Source organism: Prionailurus viverrinus, chromosome C1 (assembly GCF_022837055.1).
Source record: "Prionailurus viverrinus isolate Anna chromosome C1, UM_Priviv_1.0, whole genome shotgun sequence".
Taxonomy (NCBI): domain Eukaryota; kingdom Metazoa; phylum Chordata; class Mammalia; order Carnivora; family Felidae; genus Prionailurus; species Prionailurus viverrinus.
In genome coordinates, this window is record NC_062568.1 from 30,817,499 (window position 1) to 30,834,526 (window position 17,028).

At 37.3% G+C, this 17,028-nt stretch overlaps 1 protein-coding gene across 1 annotated transcript; it reads right to left on the reverse strand.

Moving 5' to 3' along the window:
• Positions 1 to 1,879: 1,879 nt before the first annotated feature.
• Positions 1,880 to 15,510, reverse strand: CC1H2orf69 (chromosome C1 C2orf69 homolog). Its single transcript, XM_047872563.1, has 2 exons — positions 15,069 to 15,510; positions 1,880 to 4,824 (listed from the first exon to the last, which is right to left on the reverse strand). Exons 1-2 carry the CDS (start codon positions 15,405 to 15,407, stop codon positions 3,997 to 3,999), a joined length of 1,167 nt encoding a protein of 388 aa, XP_047728519.1. The 5' UTR covers positions 15,408 to 15,510; the 3' UTR covers positions 1,880 to 3,996.
• Between the last annotated feature and the right edge of the window lie 1,518 nt (positions 15,511 to 17,028).

Here is a 17,028-nt window from a genome sequence, read left to right on the forward strand (position 1 = left end):
TGCTGACCTGATTGAGACCAAATGAGATATTTTTAATATATAACATATTAAACAGTATGTGTTAGCTGCAATGTCTCAGGAATTCCAAATCTTAGAACTTTATTGCTGAAAGGGATCTTAGAAATCATTTTATCAATCCACATCGCCTAAGTGATTGTCCAGGCTTGTGACAGAAACTGGAATTACAGCTGTGGTGACCAGGTCAGTAATTGTCTACGCTTTGTCCCTTAGGTGCAGCACATCTCTTGTTATTCTTTGACTACAGTTTGGGGGCTTGACCTGATACACAAAGGAATTTTTCTTCTCTGTCAGCAAAACTTGTCACTGTACCACTCACTGTACCACATAGACAAGGAATACAAAGTAAGACTAACAAGTAAACAACAGAGTGTAAGAGAAAATGGAATACTATGCAGTCAAACAATGAGACAGAGGTATTGTAGTACTGGCAAGAAAGTTTTCAAGGTAATCAAATGAGTAATTAAATGAGAAAAAGGTTGGAAACTATGGATATAGTATACTGCCGTTTGTGTAAAACAAAGGTTTGCTGTAAGTAAACATTTATATTTGTATATGTATAGAATTATCTCTGCTGGAATATACAAGAAACCAGTGATAGTGATTGCCTTTGGGAAGAAGTTAGACAATTTAGGTGTGCAGACTGGAATCTGCAGTTGTATATTTTGACTTTTTTTTTTGGCCCCTCTATCATTCTTTCAAAACAACTTTTTTAAATACATGTGTTAGACTGTATTAGTTTTTCACGAACACTAACAGTATTTGTCTTGGCACATAATTACATTGGAATTCTACTTATTCAGTAATTGATTTAAAACTTGTCACTTACAGTTTTAAAAAGGGAAATAAATTCAACAAGGCTTATTTTGTATCTTTCCACCCTTTTGAAGAGCGGCTATGGGAACATTTGGAAAGAATCTTGGTAAGGAGGCTTTTCTCTCACCTATCTGAAGTTGCCAACAGACATCTAAGCTGAACCTGAGAAGTTGAAGGAAAGCAAAATGCAGGAAGCTGGAGTGCAGGTATGCGTGGGGTCAGAGCTGTGCTGCTGGACTCCTTCCTCCAGGTCTGAGACCAGACGTGGTGAGGAGCCAGTCCACAGGCAGTCACTCACACATCCCTGCTGTTACCTCAGTCTTGTTGCAAGCACACATGCTGAGTGTTTGGTGTTTTAAGTATGCCTAAGTTGTATTCTATTTTTAAAGCTCCATTAAATGGGATCCTAAAATGACCACCCTAAGCAACTGCCTGTCTCTACCACTAAGAGCTACTAGACCAACCTGAACTTACAGATGAGGTCTACCTATGTGTCGATCGTATCCTCTGAGGCCCTTAAATGAAGTATAACAGAATAGCTCTTTTAAAAATACTACCTTTTGTTTCATATTTTCACTTTGAAGCCTTAGTCTATTACACATTTCCATACTCAAATGCTTGAGACTGGTTTGTCCGAGCCTAGATCTTTCTTGCCTGGGTGGGTGCTTATATATATCATTACATGGGTGAAATGAAAAGCAGATCACACCATATTTTAACTAAGACTCTTGAGAGCACAAGAAATACATATACCTGAAATTATTAGCACATGAAAGGAAAAACCTACTTACTTGAGAGAGTTTTTCTTCCACAAGAAATTCAGCAAAAGAAATGGAAATAAAGCAAATTTTTGGGGGGCAACTTAAAGGAGAGAAGAAATGTATTTTTACAGGAAAGACTCAAAGTTGCTCATATGAAAAGACATGGAAGGTTAATGAAGACATATACAAACCTAAACTAGCAAAGTGGATAGAAATAGCTTCCTTCCAAGTAACAATCTAAAAATTTTAACAAATCTATTAACATAAAGCACATCCAAACAGACTTCTCTGGATTAAATTTAATACAATTGTACATTCATGCTGTGGCGGTAACAACTTTCACATTATCTATATGACTTCTCAGTTGATTCTCATGACACAAACACAAAGGCACAATCCAAAAGGATACACTAACATTTACAATAGTTTTAAACAAATGTAGAGAAAGAACAAATTGGAAGTCATAAATATTTGAATATGGATCGGCTGGAATATGTTTTCATTCAAGAAAATATTTCTACTTTCAACACTCTCATCCTGTTGCAATGGCAGTTCCAGGTGTCCAGTGAGTTATTCTTAACATCCATTGAACACATAACAATTATAATTAAGCAGTCATATGACTAGATAGCTAAAGAACCCAGATTTTTAAATATCTCAGATTTTTAAGATAAATCCTTCTACAAAAGTCTTTTTTCCATTTTACCTAATCCTGTGAAATAAGTGCTTTTCCTTCCCCCTCAGTAGTGCATTCAGTAACTTAGCTACTTAACATTAGATACACATGAATTTAACCAAGGATTATTAAACATTGAAAGAAGCCATCCGACCAATCATGATACTTTAAGATTAGGTAATAAAATGCTAGAATCAGGTTGCTGGTTTCCTTACTGGGAATTTTTCGTCTTAAAAGCCGGTAAAGAAATTGAACCAACATAAACTAACTTGTCCTTAAAAAAAATTGAGATACTATTCTGTACTTTATACAATTAAGGGATGTCATTTCTAAGCATTTGGTGAGCAAGAATTCTGATAAGTTTGAATATTTGGAATGTATTATAGAGTCATTAAAATATAAATCTGGGAAGAAACCAAGAGATTAACATTTTAATTCTGTATTTTATAAATTTAGGTCCTCTGGGTTATTAAGATATTAAGCTTCGGTATCTTTTTTTTATCAATTTGAAAGCGGCAATGCCTGCTTAATTATTTCATGACCTGCAAAAGCTAATTATTAATAAGCAATAAAAAAGTGACCGCTCACCTTTTATTGTAATCATACAGCTGTCAGTGTTAGTTGACACTCATTAGATCTTGGTTTCTCAAAATGTATTTATCTAGGTCAAGAAAAACAGGCAGAAGGAAACCTCACCCAAATTATGTAGCAGTGTTAAGCAAATTCAGTTTTTGAGCCAAAACTAAATCATTTGTGTCTTCAAACTTTCCCTTGTAACTTTTCTTATAGCAATATAATTTTGCATTTTGGCCAAAGAGAGCTGCTTTCTTTTGGCAGACAAAATCAAGCTTCTGGAGAAACACTGACTTAGATGTATAGAATCTGCCTCCTTTTCAATAGAGCAGTAACAAATCGAGTGTTATATATTTATTTCACCTAAGTTGATCTCTTTCAAAAGACTGATATGATGAAAAGATTTTAAATTTGTAGTCTATTTTTACGCAGTATACCTAATTATGTTCTAATTAAAACAATTTTGCCAAAGAACTTGTTTTTGGCCAAGAGTCAAGTCCCAAATGTCTTATCTAAAAGCCACAGTGCTTAAGTGTAATGTTTTTAAAAACCAACTGTACATTACTACATGTTTTTGGAAATGTGGAAACAAATACGTTTTGACTTTCAAGAAAAAAAACACTTGGTGGCACATTAAAAGATGACTATGAGTTTATAAAACATAAGAGGCAGGATATAGTTATTCCAGAATTATGGAAAACATCAGTGTGCCTTTGCTTTATTTGAAGAAAAATGGAGTTCTGAGTGCCAAAATAGCTAATAACCGTTAGTGTCACCAAAATTAGTTCCAAACATTAGTACTCAGAAAATAAACTATTTCCAACAATAACAATTGTCATTACCTTTTAGAAGGAGTATATCATAACTTTCATTCCTAAGGGTCTTGTATCTCCTTGTAAGGTTGTCACAAATCACCTTTTACTTTTCAAATGAACTAATTCTAACCCAATCCAAATTAAAAACTGTTCACATTCACGAGCAAGGAATACTATTGCACATTACACTCTTTAGGAATGTGTGCTTCCTCCCCCCACCCCCCCGCCCCCGAAAAACTGACAGTGCATCTATGAATTAGATCTCACTACCTGAATTTATAACACTCAAAGTGCTTCTGCTCTTCCACTGAACAAGGACATTAATGTTCTTGTAGTCTCAAAATACTTCATGAACCCTGAAGTGATTCTCTATGGAAGGAGCTTCCTTTGCAAAATGAATTTGGCTAGTCACCTGCATACCAAAATCTCCAAGTATTTGAACAAATTTCTTGTGCTCCTTTCCAATCCAAGATCTCATTGGATCACATACTTGGTAAGGTGTTACATGGGTATGAACAATAATTCCTGTTTGTGCAAATTCTTTCAAGACTTCTGGATAAGTAACCCAAGTATTGCTTCCTCCGGAATGACCACCATCCAGCCAGTACATTGTTCTTATGCTTTTGATAAAAGCATCTATGTTCTTGTCTTTCTTGGCTTCTTTTAATTCAAAAAGCAATTGGTTCAAAACAACACAACCTTTACTGAATCCGATCAAAGTAAAAGAAGCACCATTTAGTGATGGTGGATAAAAACTCATGGCGGACTCATCAAACTTTTCACAGGTCCTCTCTTTTTCTCCCTGGCAACCATTAGTAGTGTGAGAAGAACTGGATCTACAATTAGATGCTTTGGAGTCCTGATTCAAATCTTTCACATTCTTCTTTGATAACAAACTGTTCTGACTTAAGTTAAAAGCATTAACTAATAACATATAAAGGTGCTTAAAAGCTCCAAAGTCAGTATTGTGTTCTGGAGCACCAAACATATTACTTTTCACAAAATTATCATAGCAGCTGAATTTGTGCAAATGCATTCGAGAACACTTTATCACCCAAATGTAACTATTGGGGAACCGGTGGGCTAAAATGTTGGCCACATTTTCTAGACTCCAGTTTTCCCACTGATAATTCTCAGGATGACGAGTCATAATTTCATGGTAATTCTGAAAGGTAAGAAAGATGAAACAAGCATTAAATACACATTTACATAAAATTATTTCCACAAAATAGTTTCCCATTTTTATTGTGGAGAAAATTGGGATGTTATATGACCGACCCATGGTTAACATGCTAGAAATGAAAACTACAAATATGTCATTACTTTCTGATAGAATTTTAAACAAATCATTTAATCAGTTTAAACCCCAAAACCATCAAAAGACAGGGTTATGAGATACAGCTAAATAGCACAGTAGAAATTTAAAAATAAAACTTACCTTAAAAGGATTATAAATAATTTTAAATAAATGTTATTTAGTATACATACAATCTCCTACTCCTAACATATTAACTGAAAATAAAAACTGGTTTATTAAGCAGACTTTTTGACCAAGACAGAACTTTAAAAATATTTTCCCTTTAAAGCTGTTACCCTGAACCCCACCCCTCTTTGGACTACTGGAATGAACTGAATGCTAAATTTGATTTCATTTTTGTATTACATACAGTTGACCCTTCAACAACATGCATTCAATCTGTGAAGGTCCACTTATAAGCAAGTTTTTTCCTACACATACAGTATACTGTAAATGTATTTTCTCTTATGATTTTTTTAATAACATTTTCTTTTTTAAAAAAAAGATTTTATTTTTAAGTAATGTCTACACCCAATGTGGGGCTCGAACCACAACCCCAAGATCAAGAGTTGCATGTTCCACCTACTGAGTAGCCAAATGCCACCTTAATAACATTTTCTTAAGAAAAATGTCACTTTATTGTAAGAATACAGCATATAATACATATACAAAATATTCATTAATTGACTATTTACATTATCGGTAAGGCTTCTGATTCTAATCAGTAGGCTATTAGTAGTTAAATTTGGGGGGGAATCAAAAGTTATGTAGATTTTCAACTATGTGGGGGTCAGTGCCCCTAACCCCTGCATTGTTCAAGGTTTCATCTGTACAAAGCTGCAATGGATGTTCATAGAAACATCTTTTTATATATCTGTGATTATCTCTTTAAAAATAAATTCCTGGATATGGAAAAACAGGGTAAAAAAATATCCATAATTTAAGATTAGTTATACAGACTACAATACTGTCTTCCAGAGAGATATGTATAATTTTTCTTCTATCTTTGTGCAATTTCTTAGGCAAAGGATAGCTTATTCTAATTTGGATTTGTTGAAAATTTGAATGAAGTTGAAACTTTGTTTATATATTTATTAACGACCTGGATTTCTACTTGTGTTTGTTCATAACTTTGGCCCTTTTTTATTTGGATCTTATTTATTTATAAGCATTCTATATATAGTAGTAACTTTTTGCTCAGGTTCTAGGATATGCACATAAATTTTGTTTTCCTTTTAATTTGTATTCATAGTAGCTTTTTTAAAAAAAGAGGAAATTCAGATTTATTCATTTATTTTATGAAATTTATTGGATACCTACTGATTGGGTATAGATGAGAACAGACTAAACCCCTGCCCACATGGAGCTCACATTCTAGTACAGAGATACACAATAAACTACTGTGTAAGTAAACAGAGCAACACTGTCCAACAGAAATATAACATGAGCCACACATTTCTAGTAGCTACATTTTAAAAAGTAAAAAGTTAACAGGTGAAACTATCTTTAATAATGTATTTGAGCCCAAGATGTGTAAAATATTATAATTTCAACATGTAACCATTATAAAAAACTGAGAGATTACTACATTTCTTTTTCTTACAAAGTCTATGAAATCCAGTGTGTATTTTACACTTATAGCACATCTCAATTTGGATGCTGAATTTTCATTGGAAATACTAGATCTGAATTTAGATTTCGTAAAATTTACAGTCAAAAAAGTAGACTCATTTATCCAAGTTGTTCAAATATACTTAAAAGTTTTCTAGGAACTGAACTGAGTATCAGTTTTTAGATTTCAATTTAAAGTTAAATATAATTAAAAATTTCATTCCTTGATTAGACTAACATTTCAAGTGGTCAATAGCCACAAGCGGCTAGTAGTCGGCACAAAACATTAGATGGTAGTTAAGTGCAATGGAGTAAAATTTTTAAAAAGCAGGGCAAAAAGAATACAAGGCTTTGGAGAGGGTGGAAGATTCTTATTTAAAACACAGGGTGGTCTCCAATAAGGCGGCTACTTGAGAAGGAACAGAAGGAACCAAGGGAGTGAATCATGACATTTCAGGCATAAGGAACTGCAACCACAAAAGGCCCTGAAGTGGAAGCATGTTTGGTAGAGCCAAGATACAGTAATGAGGCTAGCATAGCTCCGTATCAGGAACAAATAGAAAAGTCAAAGTCAGAGAGATTGTTGGGGAGGAGGGGAGGTATGAGGGCTGTGGGTTTTGCTTGGTAGGGTTTGGAACAGAGGGCTGAAATAATTTATGTCTTGAAATGATTACTCTGGCTCCTATGTTGAAGGGTTGGGAGTTGAAGCAGGGAGACCAGTAGGGGGCTACTGAAGGATAATCCTGAGAAAAGAAGGTAGTTTGAATAAAAGTGGTAGTAGAAATGAAGGCAGTAAAAAGTGGTCAGACTCTGAACGTATTTCGAAAGTAGAGTCAATGGCATTTGCTGACTGACTGGATACAAGATGTGAGAAAAAGAGAAACAGAGTTGTGATTTGCCTTTTTTTTCTAACAGCCATAAACTATATATGTTGAACAATTTTAGAATTAAAAACATTTTTTTTAACGTTTATTCATTTTTGAGAGACAGAGCATGAGTGGGGGAGGGGCAGAGAGGGAGACAGAATCCAAAGCAGGCTCCAGGCTGAGCTGGCAGCACAGAACCCCATGAGGGGCTCGAATTCACGAGCCATGAGATCATGACCTGAGCCAAAGTTGGATGCTTAACTGACTGAGCCACCCAGGCACCCCTATGTGGAACAATTTTAAATGAACTTCTCTTTTGACCTAGTAACTCCACTTTTAGGAATTTATCTCAGTGGCATACTTGCATATATGCATGAATAATTAAGTATGTATAAGGTTATTTGTTTCAAAAGAATAGACATGTGTGAGTACTAACACGGGTTGTAAAATAAGGGCTAAAAATCCACTGTATGCTATGCTACCACTTGTGCTTTTTTTAAAAAGTTTGCATCAGCATAGAATGTCTCTGGAAAGACATATAAATCAGTAACAATGGTAGCCTTGGTGAAGAGAAATGGGAGATTGGAGAGACTGGGGTGAAAAGGAGATTTACTTACCAATGTATAACCTTAAAGAAACTGAATTTTTAACAATATGCATATATTTTCTATTAAAAAACTAAAACTAATAAAATACTCACTATAAAAACTGTCTATATGCAAAGGCATAAGGAAGATAGAAAAATCCTCCATAAAATTATCAATTAGAAGTAATCATTATTAAACCTTTGGAGTCTAGTATTCCAGTTTTCTTTAGTATACATACACATATACAAATACATATGTAAGAGAGCATTCTTGGGGCACCTAGGTGCTTAGTCAGTTAAGCGTCCAACTCTTGATTTCAGCTCAAGTCATGATGGCAGTTGTTGAGACTGAGCGGCGAGTCAGGCTCTACACTGACAGCACGGAGCCTGCTTGGGATTCTCTCTCTCCCTCTCTCTCTGCCCCTCCCTCCCTCGCACACTTGCACACATGCACACTCTCTCTCTCTCTCAAAATAAACATTTAAAAAAAAGAGCATTCTTTATTTCTCCCTCAACAAGCTTATGCATACAGTTTTCACTTAAAAATATATTACAGGCATGGTTCCATATCATAAATACAGATTTGCATCATAATTATTAGACTTTCCATAAAAAGATTAATATCAATTTACATTTCACTGGAAGTATATAAGAATTTACCCACATCCTTACCCACAGTGGCTATTAGCATCAATTTTTTAAAAATTTCTACTATGATAAAAAATCTTACTTTTATCTTTTATTATATATATATATGTATTTTTTTTTAATGTTTGTTTATTTTTGAGAGAGAGAGACAGAGCACGAGCAGGAGAGGGGCAGAGAGAGAGGGAGACAGAATCTGAAGTGGGCTCCAGGCTCTGCGCTGTCAGCACAGAGCCTGACATGGGCTTGAACTCACAAACTGTGAGATCATGACCTGAGCCAAAGTCAGATGCTTAACCAACTGAGCTACCCAAGCACCTCAAAATAGCTTACTTTTAACTTGCATGTTTTGATTCCTAATCAGATTGAATTTTTTTCTATGTTTATTGGCAATTTTCTTTCTCTTCTTCTGTTCTCGGTTTCATGTCCTTTGATAATTTTCCCAGATGCTCAAGTCCTTCTTAACAGTTTGTAATCTCATTAATGTTGACTATTTTGTCATACATGTAAAAACTTTTAATTCTCAGAAGGCTATCACTTAATTTTTTATGGATTCTGCTACTGTACTCTGCATATTGATTTGTGACATATAATTAAAATAGGAGCTTAGATCTGAAAGGGCTTATCTAAATCCTTTATATAGCTAAGGAAATGGAGATCCTAGAAACTACAGTTATTATATTATATAGTTATTTAGTTAATGAGCCAACATGAACTCAAGATTTTACAATTCTCACAATTTACCACATAGGAGGTGGTAAATCTAAAAACTTGGTATTTTCTTTGATTAGCCCCAGGTTACATGATCAGAGGGGGAAAATGCTTTTAATGCATAAAACTAAAACATAAAACATAAAAACAGGATGGTTACTGTTGTGTCAAAACCTTTGCAGCTCTCAAAACAATGGATAAGTACTCCCATATTCTAAAAAGAGACATCCCAATAGGACTTGCTAAAGGTAGCCAAAGCTGGTTCTGCAACTCAGGCTATTAAAACAAGGCCAATCTACAGAAAAGGCTAAAGACTGCAGGAAGAGAGCATTTTCTTTTGAGAATTTTCATCCCAGTTGGGAAGGCAATGCATTTATTTACCTTTTAAGGGGGAATGCTTCTAGTGGGGCATGCTTCTCTTCATCACCAGTGAGACAAGTGGCAAAAGAATGTCTTGGAGCAATTAAGAGGTGGTTACTTCACAGGTAGATTGACCTGCAAAAACTTATAGGCCCACCCCATACTGCTATTGAAGTAAAAGTACAAAAGATTTTTAGGAAAGCTTGACATGCATGTGTCTCCAATAGTTTGGAGACATTCAAGATAAAGTTTTAAGCTAGGCGAGCTATTCTTACACCAGAGCAAGGATAACTATATGGGATACGAGCTGTACTTCCATCAAAAATGGGGGAAGGGGACATCTTTATTGAGCATAAAGTGGACATCCCAAGTAAGCAAGCTAGAAGGACCATAATAGCCTAATAAGGCTGCCCAACAAGAAGCACAAGAAACCCCAGAGCACATGATCAAGTGCAAAATAATAGAATACACACACACACACACACACACACACACACACATATACATACATACACACACCTGTCCCTGGCTCCTTGCACAGAGCTCCTAAAACCCTTGGAATTTCCTGGGTGACAGGAACATCTTTGCTCTAATGAGATGACTCTTGGTAGACTCCTGGATAGGAAGTGGTCAACCAGAAAGACCCAAGACATGATTAGAAGTTTGAAACTTTCAGTCCCACTCTCCATTCTCAATAGAGAGACTGGAAAATGGAGTTAATGATTGATTATGACCATGCAATGAAGCCTCCATAAAAAAAAAAAAAAAAAAAAAAAAAAAAAAAAAAAAATTCCCAAATATGGGGTTCCTGGGTAGCTCAGTTGGTTAAGCATCCGACTCTGGCTCAGGTCAGGATCTTGCGGTCCATGAGTTCAAACCCCACATTGGGCTCTGTGCTGACAGCTCAGAGCCTGGAGCCTGCTTCAGATTCTGTTCTTCTCTCTCTGCCCCTCCCCTGCTCACGCTTTGTCTATCTGTCGCTCAGAAATAAACATTAAAAAAAAATTTTTTTTAAATCCCCAAATATGGGTTTGGGTAGCTTCTAGGCTGGTGAACACATGGAGGTCCTAGGGTAATGGTGCCCTGAGAGAGGGAATGGAAGCTCCATACCCCTTTCCACATACCTTATCCTATGCATCTCTTCCATCTAGATATTCATCTGTATCCTTTATCACATCCTTTCATAATAAGTGGGTAAATAGTAAGTAAGCTGTTTCCATAAATTCTGTGAGCTGCTCCTGCAGATTAACTGAACCCACGGAGGGGGTCACGGGAAGCCCAATTTATATCCAGTTGGTCAGCAGTACAGGTGACAACCTGGGACTTGGATGGGCATCTGAAGTGGAGGGAGCAGTCTTGTGGGACTCAGTCCTTAACTTATGAAATGTGACAATAACTCCAGGTAGATACTGTCAGAATTGAACTGTAGGATATCCAGCTAGTGTCAGAGAGGATCACCTGGTATGGGGAAAAACCCCACATATCAGGTTTCAGAAGTACTGTGAGTGTGGTAGTAGTGTACATAGTAAAGGAGTGAGTCTTCTACTCACCAGGACATATATGTAGGGCATACTATGTATCCTAGCCTTTAGGAAAACAAAATTTCTTTAACGGTTGGAAATGACCAAATGTTCACCAAGCGCTGAATGAGTAAACAAACTGTATATCTATACACAGAAAACGACTTGGTAATAAAAAGGAACATACTAATGATACAGGCAACAATAATAATGAATTTCAAAAGCATTATATATTAACTGAAAGAAGCCAGATACAAGACTACATACTATGCTTCTAAATTATTGAAAATCTAGAAAAGGCAAAACTATAGTGAAAGAAAGCAGATCACTAGTTGCCTGGGGCTGAGAAAAGAGACTGACAGAAGTAGGACACAAGGGTACTTTTTAGGGTGATGCAATGTTGTATAACATGATTGTGATGTTGGTTACATAATTGTAACATTTGTCAAAATTCATCAAATTGTAAGCTTATACTTAAAAGAGAGAGACAGATAAGTATAATTTGACACCCTGAGGCTTCAAGAGAACTCAAGAAAATTGGAAAGTGTCTACTTAAAAAAAAATAGATTCCCCCTCCAAAATCAGAGCACCTAAAGAAATATGAATTACTATGTTCTCAGCTCATCTGTTAATTCATATGAGAAAATAAAAAGTATAGAATAAAAAAGGACAAAATGATTGCAAAAGGAACATCAACAAAGTAATGATAATTAAAATTTTAAATTACATGGACCATCAGATCCAAATGATACCAAATCTGTGTTAACATAAGGTAAGCTCTTAATGGTACCCTACAAAGTTCCGTTGGCCCTATTTTGTTCAGTACTTATCCAAATTAAGAATAAAGATACAGAAAGAATGCTTATTTAATCTATGTATGATACAAAGCAAAATAATGGTTCTATAAAAGGATCAATAAAAAAGCTGAGCTGTATTCAACAGCGTAAATTTCATATAGATAAACATTAGGCTCAGAAGAATCAAGTACAAAGATACAGATGAGGAAATCTAGCCCAAAAGCATTTCATATAATAACAGCCAAGATTTATCAAGCACTTCATCATGCATTGCTCAAAGCAACTTACATATATTCATTCATTTATTTCATTCAAAAAATTATCTACTGAATATTTACAACATGCCAGTCAGTAAGCATCATAAACATATTAGTGACGAAAACAGACATGAAGCTTACATTGTAGTGTTTGAAGACAGGTGAAAAACAAAATGACTAACTAATACAGTAAATGAAATGGATAAAAATAAAAGAGAAAAACTGACAGGAATCCTGTGCATATATATGATTACTAAATAGGTTGGTCAGAAAACACCTCATTGTGAAGGCAGCTTTTGAGTAGCCTTGAGACAGGTGATGTAATGAATCCTACAGGTATCTGGAAGAATACTGTTGCAGGCAGTATGTGCAAAGCTTTTGGGGTGAAGTATGGCTACCATGAATGACATTTAGAATGCTGGTGTGGCTATGGCAGAGTAAAACAGAAAAAGGAGACAGGAAAGCAACAGAATGGGAAAACGTAAAGGTAGTGAAGAGCCATACAAACCATCAAGTTCTCTGGCTTTTACTCTGAGTGACATGGAAAACTATTGGAGAGTTTTGAGCAGTGGTATGGCATGATTTGACTTACATTTCAAATTGATAATTCTGATCACTTCCAGATACATTTAGGAGGAGAAGCAACTTTGTTGATTGAGTGAGATATGAAGTGTGAAAGAGAGGTTACTAAAAAATAACTTCAAGGTTTCTAACTTGAGCAACTAAAAAAAGAAATTCTATTAACTGAGATGAGGAAGACTGCAAGAAGAACAGATTTAAAAGCAAAGATTCATGTTTGCTTTGAGATATGTTTGAGATATCTATTAAATATCCAAAAGGCAATATTGTGCAGGTGACTGGTAAGTCCAAAGTTCCAGGAATCTAGGCTACATACAAAAGTGTTGAAGGTCATCAGAGTACAGATAGTATGTAAAACCACAAGACTGAAAGATTACTAAAGGAATAAAGGTAGAGTAGAAAAGTTCACAAACTGAGCCCAAGGGTAGCCCAATAATAAAAAAGGTCATCAGAAAGATGAGAAGAAACTGTTAGTCATTAGGTATTCATATAGTTAGTCCTCACTGATACCTTCTAAATTATTACTCCTATTTTATAGTTGAGGTAGCTGCAATTGGCCAGAGATTTCATAGCTAAAAAGTGCAGAATCAGGGTTCAAACCTAGGCAATCTGGCCTCAAAGTCTTTTGATGCATTATCCTATTCTTCTCTAAAGGACCTGAGTTTTTAAAGCACTTCATATTCTGCATAAATCAACACTATATCACTGTCCAAAAAGCTAATGGAATCTCGGGCTACATTAGGAAGTGAATAATGTCAAAACGAAAGGAGGTATTACTCTAAGTGTATTTAGCACTTTTTAGACCTCATCTGAAGATACTGTATTCTGGCTGGTACACTTTATAAACATTTAATAGGTACTCAAGAAAGGTTAGTTACTATCCTTTACTATCTACTATCCATTACTATCATCACCATCATCATCATCATTATGATGCACACAGTAGCTGGTCCTCAAATCTCTGGAAGTCGCTGCTGTCAGCATTGCCATGCTATTTTCCCAAACTGAGCAACAGAGCATCAATTGAGTAAATTAAGTACCTTGTCTTAAATCTAAATACTAGTTTTTTCAGAGTTTTTATTAGAAGTCAATTAGACTAGTCAATTGTTTTAAGAACGAGAGAAAAAATTACATATATCTTAACCATTACTCGACACAAGGCACAAAGTTTGTAACTATATCATTTAAAGCATCAATTTCAAAAACAATAAAGTAATATTGTTTCATGGTATAAGAAACCTATCTAGCCATGCTGCCTAGACAAGCCATGCTATCTACATCAGCACTACCGAACAGAACTTTCTATGATGATGGAAACGTTCAGTGGAAATGCTTTGTATTTGTGCTGTCCATTAGGAAACACACAAACCTTAGGTGCTACTGAGCACTTGAAATGTAGCTAGTGTGACTGAGAACCTGGATTTTTTATTTAATTTAAACAGCCACATATACCTAATGGCTAGCGTATTAGACGACGCGGTTCTGAGTTAAGATCCAGATTAAGACCCGGCATTCCAGGACAAAATAGCCACAGATATTTGCCTGAAGCTATAAAAATAATAATTAAGATAAAATCACATACAAAAACAAAAGTAAAGAATTTAGGTGATCATCAAAATATTGACATGCTTAATTACTGTCCCTTTTCTTCCACCCACCCTCCCTTTCTAGGGTAACTGAAAGTGTCATACCCTTGTATTTTTTTTTTTTTTTTTACTTGCTTGCTTTTTAATTACTGTCAGCGTTTTCGGAACCCTAAAGTGCTAAGTTAATTTACAAGTCATTCCTGTCTCCTGTCTAACACACACACACACACACACACACACACACACACACACACACACTTCCGAGAAACGAAGTTATCGAATGTATATATACATTATGTGTCTCATTCCTTCTGTCTCAAATTCCAACCCATCGAAGCCTACACTAAACAGCTGGCTCTTTCGAGGTCGTAACCCTCCAAGGACACCTTCCCTCTGGGGCTCCAGAAGCACAGGGTCAGGGGTGTGGCAGGGGCGGTTTTGGATTTCGTGGAGCAACGGAAGAGCCACGCCGTGAGCGCATGTGTGGGTGTGTTCAGGACAGGCAAGGAACCGCGCACTAATACGAGGGGGAAATGAGGGCATTCGCATATGCACACGAGGAAGGAACAGGTGTCCAGGCAGGCCCCAGGTTACCTGCACATCCCCCGGGAAATAGAGAACGTGATGCTGGGGCGCTGGCTGCGGCTCCTCCTTCGCCCGGTCCCCAGGGAGGGCCCGCCGTTCCGGTCCCTCCCCGGCTGTCTCCGCCGCCAGCAGGAGCAACTCGTTGCTGCGCTGCGGGTCAGCTCCCGGCACCGTGGACAGCTGCAGGCACTGCGGCCGGCGCCCCTCCGCCGACGGGGAGAACGGCGCACCGCTGCCGCCGCCCAGGTTCATGGTTTCGGCCTGCGAGCGGGACGCGGCGATTCCGAGGCTGAGCTGCGGCAGGAGGAGCAGCAGCGGTGGCGACCGCAGGAGCCTGAACTCCCACATGGGTCGCTGCCGCGAGAGCAGTTCAGGGGTAGGGGGAGGTCCTGAGGGAGGGACATCGGCAGGCCGCCCAACGGTCGGCGGGAGCGGCCCGGGCGGGACTCGGCGCGGGGGCGACGACGGCGTCAGAGGCCGACGTCCGCGCGCAGCGTGCGTAAAGGAAGGAGGGGTGTGCACGAAATCCGACTCGGCTCCCAGAGGGGGCGGTGGGGGCGTGGCCCTAGGAAAGACGTTTGTGATTGGTGGGTTCTGCTTTGCCCGGGAAGTTCGAACGGAAGTCTGGGAAAGAGTTGGGAGCGCAAAGGAAGAGGGAATGTAGTAAGGACTCTGAAAGAAGGGCAGCAGTTGTAGCGTACTCGCAGCAGCAGGAGTGGCTCGAAGGTCGTTGTCCAGTAACTGGGTAGAATTTTGAGTATGCCATACTCCCGTTTCAGTAGGCTCACCTTGCAGGTGAGGTGTTGTTTGTTTGTTTGTTTGTTTTGTAGTTCTTTGAATGTTAAATGAAGGGAATCTCCCTTTTCTCACCAGCTCGTTTTCTTTGTAGATAAACTAAGATTTCTAGGTTGATGAGAATTTGTGGTTAGATACGAAATCTAATGCACCTTTGACTGGTACTGGGGAACAGGGCACATGAGTTGGAACAGGAAAAATGGGGCAAGGCATTAGCTGTTACACAATTGTTGTCCCTGGGGTTTGCAGCCAACAAGATTTGCTGTTTTAGGGTTTTCAAAAACCAGTTCGGACAGTAGGAAAATGATAGGTGTCCAACAACCATCTGTGTCCAGTTGTGTAAGAGGAAGATTTGGCCAAATGTATGCTAAAGGCAGGGAGGGGAAGGGGATGGGTCCAGTATTCTAAACTTCAGGTGCCTGTGAGGCAAGGCACTGTAAAGAGCCCTATAGAAGACAATATTAGTGATGATTGTAAAAATTACAGCCAACATTTACTGGGGCGTTACTGTAGGTCAGGAGTTGATACAATAAAGGGAATTCTCAACTTTCAGTGTTTGTGTCCTGCTCACGGGCTCTCAGGGAAGCCATACATTTACCAGAGTCAGCAAAATCTCAAAGCATGGGCTCTGTTTCTGCCTTGAGTACACATTGTACATCTGCTTTGTTTACAAACAACCTAAAAAAGAGCATTTCAATCATAAAGAGTTTAAAAAAAACAAAACAAAAACCTCCCTGGTTCCCATAAGATTAAGGTCATACAGCCCTGCATGTACCAAAAGCTTAAGATTAGGTAATTTTCTGAAATGTCTTTTACCTAATGATTTGTAACTTTTTATGTAGACCCTACACAAAATATTCCTTCCCTGGAGGACTCTCTATGATGATTGTTTATCCTGGGAAGCCGTCCTAACTTGGGATGAAATAAAACTTTCTTTCTTTTAGAAATTCTAAAAGATTGCTCATTTTGACAAACTAAGAACTTCATATTATTAACTGTTCTGAGTCTGTATATGATTGTGTTTATACATACTGTTTTCTCCACATTTCAAATATTAACAAATAGTCTTGAAGTAAGAACACAAATGAATAAATGATAAAATATAATTTTCTTATATATACTATAGTGACTTCATTGAAGTGTACTATGCTAACCTACTTCGGTTCAAATTATT